General features: G+C 36.9%; 1 protein-coding gene across 6 annotated transcripts in view; it reads right to left on the reverse strand.

Moving 5' to 3' along the window:
- Positions 1 to 12,953, reverse strand: part of UTRN (utrophin) — a 362,109-nt gene that overhangs the window by 15,520 nt on the left and 333,636 nt on the right. For all 6 annotated transcript variants that reach the window (XM_050973004.1, XM_030235269.2, XM_018916973.3 and 3 more), the window contains 4 exons: positions 11,420 to 11,556; positions 9,780 to 9,818; positions 9,471 to 9,536; positions 6,026 to 6,091 (listed from right to left, as the gene is read on the reverse strand). In XM_050973004.1, coding sequence (XP_050828961.1) covers positions 6,026 to 6,091; positions 9,471 to 9,536; positions 9,780 to 9,818; positions 11,420 to 11,556 — 308 coding nt within the window. The remainder of the gene's footprint in view (positions 1 to 6,025; positions 6,092 to 9,470; positions 9,537 to 9,779; positions 9,819 to 11,419; positions 11,557 to 12,953) is intronic.

Raw genomic sequence — 12,953 nt, forward strand, 5'->3', positions numbered from 1 at the left:
GGACAGATGAGATTTGCATAAATACTGTTATTGAAAGGAAAACTTACTTTATACTGTTAAAGCACTGTTAGCTCAGTTTATCAATATTAATTTAAAAGCATCATCAGTATTAGAAACAAGACAGAAAGGCCAAAGATTTAATAAATCCTGATTCCTAATGTATCTCTCTTAGAAAAGTACTTCTATCATTTAGCAAAATTATTTGGTTCTTTGTAGTACTGCCTAAGACAAAATTTGTACTGAAGACTAATCTCATGGTAGAACAGCACCAAATTATTTCTTCCCAAGGATAACTATTCCCTATCTACCCAAAGCTATCATGTGGCTTTCTACTTCCCAACCCATCATCGAGACTTGAAAATTTAGACTTGTGCAATGAAAGAAAAGTACATCAAGTAACACTGTGCCTGCTGAAAAAAAATCAAAACAAGAAAATATACAGCCTGTGACAGCTCTGTCCACTAGATGAAAAACCCAATTATTGAGTTTTGCTTTTAAAAATGAGTAGAAAGTTTAAAGAAAATAATGTACATGCACTTATTTCTTAGATGTCTTGGCTGTTGTCAGTACAGAAATGACAACATGGATCTTCCCTGCAAAGGAATAAATATAATGAATTTTTCAATAAATACATAGAGTTAAATGTAACTCTGGTTGGGGTTGCATGTGCATTTAAGTCCTTAAAAATACAGTGACATGCAAGAGTGCTAGCTGAAAAAGAAACAGAATGAAACACATCAGTGTTCCTTTTTACCCCATTTAACCCCATCAAGTGTTCCTTTTTACCCCATTACAAAACAAAACAAACAAATAAAAAAGCTTTTATCTTCTTCACTACCTAAGTGATCTCAGGGAAATTCATAACCACTATTGTTTTTCATGAATACTTCATGTCAACTTAAAATTTAAACAAAGGCTAGTGCAGTTAATGGAGTTTGGATCAGGTCCCAATGTGATAATTAAAACTTCACTATACTTCTATACCATTTAGTCATCCTGAAAAAAATACACTACACCCCTTTGAACAAAAATTTTGCTGAAGTGATGTAACCCCTCTGGGGGCTTCAAACAGCCCTGCAAAATGTGCAGAGTACCCTGTGACTGAAATGGCCACAGCGAGCCAAGAGTGACGGCAACTCAATGTCACCCCTTGGGTGAGCACAGAAACAGAGGTAAAGCAGGCAGGTGAGAGAAAACAGCTTTAGCAGCTGGGCTTCAAAATACTGTTTACATGTGAATTTCAGTGATAATGTGTGACCACACATACAGCCTTCTTTTGTGCAAGGGTGTTGATGATGTCAGGAAGCGTTCACTTGATCTAGTTCAGTCTGGTTATTTTTATTAGGCATCAAAAAGTTGCTGTCTATGTTTTGAAATGGTGAAATAGTTTATAAACAAAATTGAGGACTCCTAAATTGGATCTTTTTTAAAATAAGGCTCTGTAAAACTGGATTTATTATATTTATTGGAAGTTGTCAAACCTGAGAATCTGTCAAGATTGTGCATTAGGTGTAACCTCAATTTTCAATGAAACCTATAAATGCTTTTAAAAAAGAATTTACACAGTAAATGCTTACATACTGGATTGTGATCCAGTAGATGAGACCAACACAGCTAAATACAAGTAATTTTATTTTTTGGTCTCAAAGTTATTCAGTCTAGAAAAAGCTTCATTTCCCTTCTCTCCCACTGGTTCAGAAAGCCTACTGGAGAGGTTGTGAATTTTGATTGCTCTTTTTTTGGGCATCGCACGTTGCAACTGACAGCATGCTTTCCTCACAGGCACTTGATAAAGGAAGTCTTCTGAAGCAAAACTGTATTTTCACCATGTTTTCTACCTTTGGTCTGTCTTGCAATATTACTAGTTTGAAAAAACACAGCCTTGAACCTGAACCAACAAACCTCATGACTTTAATTAGGATAGAATCATTAGTAGCACAGGAATCCCAGGACAGGGCTTCAAATCAACAACAACATAAGGTCATTGTTCTACATCAGGCAAATACTTTCATTTTGAGAATCTGGGACATTGCTCTGTTGAAATGGTAGAAGATGGTGATCAGCAATCAAAATAAAAGCATCATGTAAAATTTAATTACTCATTCTTTCTTGGTGGTTGTTTTATTGAATACTCTGTGTGCTTTGAGGAACAACTAGAAGTACACTAAGTCCTTTGACAGCAGAGGCTGCAGTTTCTATTCTGCATTTCACCATAGTAAAAAGCAGCAAACAAGACATCCCAGAAGGTCAGACTTGAGAGAAGTACATCTCAGAGGAAAAGAACACCCCAACAAAGAAGCCTAGGGAAAACAGCGTTTGAAGGATCCTATTCTCTTTGTGGACATATATTTTCAAGATGTCTATTTATTCTAAAACATGCATTGTGCATAGAGCAAGCAAGAGGCAAATAAAGCTGCATATAACCTCTCTTTTATTTGACTATGTTGTAGGAAGAAAATATAGATTTCTTGACCACCACTTTTCATCAGCGCATTATTTTATCTGATTTAGAAAAGTGCTAAATTTGATTTAAGATAGGAAGATGTGGCTATTTGTGAACTTGCCTCATTGACAATTTTAATTTTTGCTGTAGCTCTCATACTAAGCACCATGTGTTCTAGTCCAAATAAAGTGTATCTCGACCTCCTGATGCTATGAGACATACTAGAATGAGGATGCAAGAGGTACTCAAAAATACTTTATCTAATTTGCTTGGTCTTCTCCTAATTTTACCATCTCATGAAATAAGTTTCTCCTTGTGACAAGATACTTTTAAAACCCTGACATCATGTCACAGTATTCAGTTATTACATACTGGGGCTCCAGTTTGACTTACACCACATTAAGTAGCAGTGCCAGGTAAAAGTATCAATGACCTTCACTTCTGAACCTGTTCCTACTTCTGAACCTGAGTGCAGAGTACCCTAACAAAAAAAATTTCAGATATGTTCCAGCTCGGCCTTAAGATGAGTGTGAAATAGCATCAGCAACGCTGTGGATATGAAGATAACTGCTGGTAAAGGCACAAATCAGAAAACAGCTATCAAGCATCTGCATTTATTCCGTAAGTATTTATACTATGCCCACTGCAATTCACTGCAGTATGGGCTGCTTAGGGTAGTTCTTACCTTACAGGACGATTTCTCTAACCATTTTTATTTTCATTCTAATACACCATGATTTATCAAATTGTGAGGCATCGTTTTCTGTTAGGAACACTATTTATCAGTCCTTGTTGTAAAGACTTAATTTTCTCCTTATGCTCATCTTAATTTGTGGATAGGTAAGTCTGCTTTAAAGACAGAGATGCTTTTGCCTGAATTAAAGCCAAATAAAATTCATCACAACTTTCTAGCCTAAACATTTAGAACTGTCTAATGTCAGGAGAAGATGAAGTGAAGGGAAAACATTTCTATTCAGTGTATTTGTACCAGAAAATTCATGCATGAGAGCATTAGAATGCTTTTAAAGAAGCTGGACATACTACAGTAGAGACCGTGCCTTTTTTTTTTGCTATCTCCAACTATTTTTCTGATTAAAGGGAAAGCATTTTTAATGGACTTCACATATCTTTTGAAAAGGGGACTGTTGGAAAGGCTTAGTCAGAGAGATAAAAGTCACAATGACATTCAAGAAAACAGGTTAGTTAAAACCCAAGAATTATCTTTGATGAGTGCTTTCTTAATCAAATGGCATATTGCAAAATGTTCCTGAAAATAAACTCATTATGTTTAACTAAGAGCAGAAGTTCTCTTATTCAAATGTAGATGACTTCTTACACAATCTCTGAAGCATGAAGAATGTTAAAAGTATTGTGAACTTGATAAGACCAGAGAAGTAACTCTCAAAATCAAGCGCAACACTGCCTCTGTTCTATATTCACATTAAACTGAAGGACTCTTCAGGACCAATAAAAATAAGATCATGAAGCAGAAATCCAATTATGAGAAGCAAAGAATTTGATTTCCAAATTAGTAATTGTTTCCTGAATGTTTGAAATACTGTAAGAAAAAAAAAAAAAAAAGAAAGGCAGTTTGGCTCAGAGCTCTACATCTGAACTGAAAAAACATTTATTCACATTTCAAATTGCTCCTCTGAATTCTAGACATATAAGAATATAAACCATCCCCATTTCTATGTTAAGTGGCATTTAAAAAAATAAGAATAGGTTTAACTATAATAACTATAATCCTAAACTCCCAACATTTCAGCAATTTCTGATCCAAACTGGGATACAAACTTCACAGCTCTGTAGTTCCCTGGAAGAACCTCTCTATCCAGAAGGGCTGTCAAGCACTGGAACAAGTAGCCCAGGACAGTGGTTGAGTCACCATCACTGGAGGCATTTAAGGGAAGTAGATGTGGCACTTGGGATCATGGTTTAGTGGTGGACTTGGACAGTTGGATTAATGATCTTAAAGGGCTTTTCCCAACCTAAAGGGGAAAGGTCTTTTTCCAACCTAAATGATTCTGTGAATACAGTTTAAACCACAGGCCTTCAGAATTTTGAGTATTTCAGTACTTATGCCTTAATGAGAGCAAGCATTGTAATCTGCAAGTTAAACAGAAGGTGCCATTGTGTACAGGGTTACTTTCTTGCCCATATTTTGTTTGTGTGACAGTCCCCTGACTGAGACCCAAACTCAGAGGTCCCTCTCACTCATTGGTACACAAGCTTTCCATGTTGATTCTTTTTCTAAGGAAAAGGAATGCAGGGAAATTGCTTTAAAATCAACTGCTGATTTGCCAGTAAAAATCAAGCACACACCCTGCCTTTCACCATTGGGATGGATGGTTGTTTTGTCTTTGTATGTGAGTAGGCTCATTAATTTCAAAATACACAACTCAAGTGTACAAGCATTTAGCTGCCTTCAAGTTTGCAGCTTTCCTGCCAAATGACAGTATGTTTGCTCTTCATTTTCTGTGGAAGGGAAATCAAAAGGGAATATTTTGGCTGCATTTTTCTCACTGGTAAGTGTGCCAATGACAGAAACACATTTAAACAGTTTGCATGAAAAAGTTTTATTTGGGATGTAAATAGAGTTAATTAATCAGGAAAGAGGCAACATTTAAAGGGGGTCACATGTGCTTCTTTCAAGCAAAGTATTTTAAATCTCAAATATTTAGTACACTAATAGCATACTACTGATCTATAGATAGATAGATATAATATATTCAATATTAAATTTTTAAACAGTAAATGAAAGTATTACTGAGATCAAAAGTATTTTTAAACTAAAGCTGAACAAGAACAATTTCAGTTTTCCTCTTTAAAAATGCTGATGGTATGTGTTAATAACTTAGAAGAGGCAGAGTCCTACCATGCTGATTTAATCAACTGAACTGATGATAAAGTGAAGTTGAGAATTTTGTTTCTACATTAAAAAAAAATATTTAATCCATCAGCAATTCAAGGGGTTCTATGTTTTCCCAGCATAGAACCAATGCATTTTAAGTAGTTTTTACAATAAAGGTGACACATATTTTTTTTTTAAAAAAAGAGAAAATTGGTAAAATTAATGTAGGACTGTGTTTATTACACAGGACAATTCCAGGTAGAAACAGATGGATCAGCAGCCAGAAAATGAAATATAAACAAAAAGCAGCAACACTGTTCTTGCTTAGAAAAATCTTCAAAGTACAGATGATTTTTTATTTTAATAAGAAAGTTGTCTAGGGTCTAGCAAAGGCCTAGAAAAGGATTATTTTGTTTTATACTATGATAAAAGCAGAGAAGGAATACAAAGTAGGATGCACAGAGCTGTGGCCTTTTAGGAGTCACATGAAATATGCCCACTTCTGAAGCAGAATGGCTGACAAACACAGAGCTCCCACACACCATCAAGTGAACATCACCAATTTCTACAATTGGTACTTGTAATAATTAAACTTATGAAGGCATCCTTGGGCTCCTACTTATTAGCTGCTCTCACTGGCACTAAGTCCTGTGCTAGAACTGCTGAAGATTTTAGCATGAACCTATAAGCAAAGTTCCTGAGAGGCACAGTGAGTCTGAGTTACTTACATGCTTCCTGTGGTGGAGCTGCTGTCCATGAGGAAGGAGCCATTGGTCCTTTCCATCTGTGCAAGCCTGAAAGGCAGGGAAAGAGCATGACTTTCAGACAACATGCTGCACAGTTTAAACAGTGGCAGTGGGGAAATCAATTCTACTTAGAAACAGCTCAGATATGGCAGTCTTTGTATACATGATTAGGAATAAACTCCTAGATTTTGTGATGAAAACCTATAATCCAGAGGACTTTAATGAGAAACTTGTGCTATCATTAATTAATTCTACTTGCCAAACAGCAACAAAAAAGTGCATTTTCTCCCTCTGTCATAATTATCATTAGCATCACCACAACTCGCATGGCAAAATTAGTTAAAGAGATGTTTTCACAGATGGTTTTCTTTTTGAATTTTCTAAAGCTGGACTAACAAAAGAGGATGAATCCTTTTTAAATATAGCACATGCAACATCTGAAATTATGCTCAGCAAACAATACCACACTGTGGACAGACAAGTCCTGTAAAATACCACAAAAAGTAGTATAATTACAGGAAATCATTGCCTACAGTTTCTCATTTTGGAAGCAATTAATCTAAAAAGACCAGATTATTGGACTGTATATACAAGGTCACACAGTTCTTTAAAATCAAAGCAGAAATTTTCTATCTGTTCAGGTTTCCAGGAAAGATGTGCCTTATGTACATAAGAGATGTACATAAAAATTTAGGAACACTTAATGCTCTACACATATATTCAATTGCACCAAATTAGGCTATTTCCTTTACTATAAAGATATCTTAATTTCACGTATATTTTTGCAAGTGCATTATGCATTACTATAGACATCTTCAAGTTTCCTTTTGAAAGGAATGTGCAAGGCTCTAAAAGAACAGGGAACTCTGGTGACTTGTTTTAGAATAGAGCAAATTTGCCCTCCTCTATGTTTGTAACTATTCCTGAGGTCGAAGAAGAAGAATAAGTGATGGCACACACTGGACATTGACTTGATTGTCTATGCCACCTTGGGTGGGGTGGGACATTGTGCTCCAACATCTTCCCTAAAGGGAAGAGAATCTCTGAAGTGTCTCGGGACAAATCAGATCATCTCTGCTCTAGGACATGTCAAACAAATCTAGTTCAAAGTGAGCAACATGCTCACAAGTCACCTTTATAAAGCTGCTAAGCTCAGCATCTTTAAATCTTTTGATGAAACAATTTCAGAAATTAATCTTCACAGTCCCTTTGTCACATAAGGAAGCAGTACAACCCCAATACTTTTAAGAGAGAAGGGCCTGCCCTGAATCCCTTAGTGAGTAACAGATATTCCAACTCACAAATGCAGATTACAGCGTTATCGTCACATTTAGGATCTCCATCATTAATGAAGATTTCCTTGGGATACTATATGGAACCAGCAGATGGCCCTAATAAGGGAGCACAGAGAGACAGGGAAGAGACCCTAAAGTTGCAAAGAGCCTTCAAGGTAGGGTAAAAACTGAAGGCTGAGGAAGGAAATTAGAAGCAACTCAGAAGTGACAGCACAACAGAACAGAGAGATGGTACCTCATTCCAGGCAGGGGATTTTGTGAGCAGAAAAGTGAGAGTTGAATGTTCTCCAGCTAGTGACAGTGAAGGCTTTAACCCTAATATACTGTCTCTGCTGGGCACTGTCTTATCAGGGAAGCCCTGATAATATTTCTTTAAAGATGCTTAGCTGCAAAGACTAGGACAATAAAAAAGATTTACTATTTTATATGTAACATAAACATAACAGATTCAACTAGAAAGGACACAATAAAATATTATATGAAAGACACAGAATTATATCTTCTTTTTCTAGATTTTATTACTAGAAGAAAAAGAATCCTGAGTAGTTTCAGACAGATTACCTATGAGGCAATTAGTAGTAAATTGTCGATTTTGCTAAGCAATGTTGGCACATAACAGGTACAGATTTAGGTTTGTATCCTGAATGATAATTCAGAACTGTGCAGTCCACCTTCTAATCTCATCCTTAGCAGAATTGGTAAGAGGTGAGGGGGAGGAGAGGGGAAACAGCTATTGCACCCAGGATCCCTACTGATCCTTAATGAGAGTCCAGACTTTGAGCTTCATCTGGGCACCAAAAGCCACAGTATTGTGGCACCACAGGCTGAAAAAAGGACACAGGTAGACAGAAAATTCTTCCATCTCTCTGGAGAAATTTAATTTGTCTGGTTCACAGGTTTAGAATCAAAGAAATGTTGGGTGATTTATACAAATGACATGTTTCAAATAACTGAAAAGCTCTGCAATGACTTTTCATGTCATTGTGCTATACTACTAACAAAGGATGAAAATATTTGCTGTTGGGGGACAAAAAACATAGGCTGACTGTGGGTAGCCCTTCAGCTTTATTTCCTGCCCTATTTTCTCTTGCTGCAAAGATCAAGTACAGCATATCCTAGGCATTTAAAAAGCTGGTCTGAAGATTTTTAAGGTGCCCATAAATAAGAATGCTATTAATTTAAACATGCACTCTGAATTTTTATTCAACGAAATGAAAAAGTTAAAATTGTTTTTCAGTTGTGAAGATCAGATACAAGAATTAAACCACCCAAAGAAAAACCTAGTCAGTACCCATGGTACTTATTTTGGAGAGGGTGTCTCTGGTTAATGTTTCCCCATCATCATGTTCTTAACTCCAGATGAGAGGAAATGGCCTCAAGTGGTGCCAGGGGAGGTTTAGGTTAGATATTAAAAAAGTCTCTTCTGTGAAAAGCTGGTCTGGTATTGCAATAGGCTGCCCAAGGAAGAGTTGGAACCACCTTCCCTGGAAGTGTTCAAAAGGCATGTGGGGGTGGCACTTGGGGACATGTTTTAAAGGGGAACACAGTCACGCTGAGTGGGCTTGATGATTTTAGAGGTCTTTTCCTGCCTTAATGATTCTGTGATCACCAGCTCTGAATGTACAGAAGTGAGTTAACAAAACACAGAGACACTGAGATGGACTTGGTATAACAGACATTTTATCACAACAGGACTAGGGTGACCCCACAAAAGCCACAATACAAAACATCTGTAATGACAATATATTCTGCTAAAAGCCAACAGTAATGCAGAGTGTCAGCCTATCACAGATCTGGATCTAATATCCTACTGGGAAAACCTATATATAGAACAAGTTCAGTTTATTTCAAAGGTTAAAAATTAAGAAAGAAACTAATAATGACACATTTTAGAAATAACGCATTTTTGCAGCAGCTTCCATTCTGTGTGAGGGATGATAGATTGAACACATGTATTTTACTTTTAATATGATCCTAATAAGAACCCAATGATTTAAGAACATTTGACTCACTTCTAAGTACAGAGAAAGATAGATTTTTAAAAAATAATATCCAACCAGTAGTGTGTATTAAAAACTGCAGAAATCAACCATAACATGCAATGGACTAGTGAGAAACCACATCTCTCTTACCTAGTAGCATACTGCTCTATCCTGGAGTGTGTGTCATCATGAAACAGCTGTGGAGACTGGGAAGGACTAGTTTAAAAATAATAAAAAAAAATTAGTGGTGTCTAAAGCAATTCATGATACAGACATTATTTTTAAATCAAGTCAGACTGATGACAAATAAATATAGGCACAATATTCCAGAGGGCGTTATTGCTTTGGGTCAGTCATGCCCTATAGTCCCATCCAGGGACATCAGATTAGCTGCAACTGAGCTAAAAGAAATCAACTGGCAAATGAGGCTTTCCAGATAAAGGGGTTTGGCATACTCACTCATATTGCTCTGGCCACATACTGATGAGAGTGATGGGACTGTAAGGAAGACATCAACAAAAAAAAAGAAAAAAGAGAGAGAAAGAATGAAACTATGAAACAAAAACTTTAGTACCATTTAAGCAAGAGAAAGCTGGAGAAACACAAAATACATTAAATAGCAACCCACCCTGAACAAGTAACAATTGATGTAGAAAAGAGAAAGCAACAAATACTGCCACTGGTCACGGAGAGACAGAAGACTGACCTACATAATTAATTTTGTTACATAAAAAACAATTTAAAGAAAAATCCAAATCAGTGTTATTGATTAAACTGCAGTTCATAAACCATAATCAATTCATTTCAATTCTGCTCAAGCACCAGAAATTTCATTTTAAAGTAAACAATAAAATGGATTTTAAAAAAGTGGGGTGCAAAAAACTCCACCACTAAACCTCCCCCACAAGTCACAGTTACCAATGCTTCTTTTCCTTACACATAAAAATAAGCAGGTAAATACATATTATATTACATTCTCACACTTGAATAACTAGAAGAGATTTTTTATTTTAATTTTTTTTAATAGCAGGAATGTATTACTGAGTTTTGCCATCTGCAGGGCAGAGAACCAATACCAAGAGTTTTCTCAGTATGGTACTGACAATTTATCTGTATATTTCCCACACGACTGGGCCAACAGACTTTTATCCCGACCTGTGATTACAGTTCTGTCATTCCAATTTCTGGCAGCATTGGCAAACTTTAACCACATTAAAGCAGCTTTGCTTTCCTGTGTTGGTGGTAGCTGAAGACTGCCCTGGTGGGTAACATTTGAATGTGCATTGCTTCCTTAGAAGCAGGCTATCAATCAGGCAGTTTTCAGATTACTTCCTCCTGTCTCTTAAACTGCTAATGAGAAGGTTTTGTTTACTTATTGCAAATGAAAGACACAGCTCTACAGTCATGAAAGCCCTCAGACCATGGGCACTGGCACTGAGCTGCTGCCTGAATGCAGAGCATCTTTGCTGAAGCCTCGCATGGGCTGCTGCTAAGTGGTGTTGTGTTGGGATAGTGCAGCAGTGCCACAGACTCCAGGATGTGAGGGACAATCAAGCCATGAAACTAATTCTAGCACCCTGTCAACACATCTTAATCTTTGCTCCTCTAAGAGTGTCTTTTGCTGACAACTGCCAAGTGAGTAAATAAAGTGGAGCACTTCTGTCAGCGCCATAAATAATACCATGGAGACACTAAGAGTGCTCTCTCTGATTAGGCCACCATTATTTCTGAAGCCCGTAGGACCCTAATTAACTCAGAAATTTCTAATTCCAGGAATTTTGACATAATCAAATAAGCAGTGCAGTTCCAAAAACCCAATCTCCTCAAAAGTATTCTCTGTAAAACAGCTATTCAGCCCCCACCAAAATTACCTGCTCTGTCCATTACCATGGACATTGTAAAGCCCATGGCTTTATAATACAATGCTGAAAAAAATCTAAGCATAAAATATGTTACCATAAAAATAATATGAAACAATGCAGAATAATATAGCACAAGGCTCTGCAATTGTTGTTGGCTATCTTTAGAGTTTCAGCTTTTTGTTTCTGATGGAACAGGCCAATGACCCCAGGAGCCACTGCTCTATAAACCAAGCTTACGTCTCCAGGTTGTCACCCTCCAATACTGTTTGCACAGGTAAGTAGCCAAGTCTGGGATGCTTTGCAAAATACTTCTTTGACCGGAATTTATTCTTCAGCACCTTTGTGAAGTCCCGTACATCTTCCCCAGATGTTGTCTTAAAAAGAAAAAAAAAAAATCAACATTGCTAAATAGTACTGATTTAATGTCAATATTATTGATTAATACTGCTGGTGCTGTCCTGAAAAAGAATACAAAGAAGAACTTTAAAAATTCAGTTATGCTAAAATTGCCCTTTGAGTGTCCTGAGACATAGTACAATAATAATGCTAATGCACCAAAAATTTCTCTTCTACTGGAAAATAATCACAAGGCTTCAAATTCCCAGCAATAAATGCATCTACCATTTACTTTATAAATTAGAGAAAAATTGACACAGGTTCAAGTCTTAAGCTAAACATTTATATCCAGTCTTAAAAACAACAAAAAATTAATTTTTGAGATAAAATTAAAAAGGGAAAAAAAAATTGGTAAGATATTGCCCTCACTGCTTCCCATTCTAGACCTACAATGGAAAACTTTACCACAAGATGGGAATGGTATGTGCTAAACCATTCTCTGCTGCAATAGCCAAGATTTTAATAAGCTTTTTCTCCAGTTCTCTTCCAAATCTCTTCCTAAAGGATTCTGCCACTACCTGTAATATTCCAGAGTCAAAAAAATGCATAGATGAAGTGGTGGTCAGTGTACAGGCACTGTCCAAAATCACAGGCAGACCTGATGAGAACAATTAGTGCCTGAAGCAAGAAACTCAGACTGATTCAGTGGTCACCTTACTACCACAGAGTAAGATCAGGACATAGATTAGCCGCAAGATTCTACAAGTCTAAATTTACAAGTTACAATCAACATCCTCCATCCCTCCCAGCAGCTTTTTTACTGGTTCTGACTGATGCAGCCTCTTCCAAAACTGGCAAGTGCTTAGCCCCATCCTTCTCTGCTCCCTCCTTGCCCACCACTGTATCCTGAGAACAAAATTAAAATTTATTCAATTGCTTTTAAAAATCCCTTTAACCGGTGATAATCACAGTAATAATGACAGCTACTTTGGTAATATTATTCAGCTAACTTCTGCTACAAAAGCAGGGATAGATACAGGCATAAAACACAAGGCAAAAATGGCAATAAAGAGATCCGCAGGAAGAAACAATAGTATACAGTCTGCCTTTAAAGTGTATGTGCTCAGACTGGGCTGAGTATTTCAACAAAACATTCCCTTCCAGCCGGTACTATTGAACATTTTCTCTTGCAACTGCAGTAAAGAAAACGTGGCCAATCACCTCCAGAATTAACCTGAATATTTGCAACAGCTTTTACAGACTTTCAGTCCAGCCTCTGTGACAAACTACAAATTGCATCCCTGCTATTACCCTCTGCTTTGGGAGCAGCCTGTCAGCATCAAAGGATGCCAAAGCAAATGGACAACCATGTGGAAAATAGACAGGAAGACTTCAGTTTTGTCATCTTTTCCCTGAAACACTACCTGGAGGCCTA

This window comes from Serinus canaria, chromosome 3 (genome assembly GCF_022539315.1).
Source record: "Serinus canaria isolate serCan28SL12 chromosome 3, serCan2020, whole genome shotgun sequence".
Lineage (NCBI taxonomy): Eukaryota > Metazoa > Chordata > Aves > Passeriformes > Fringillidae > Serinus > Serinus canaria.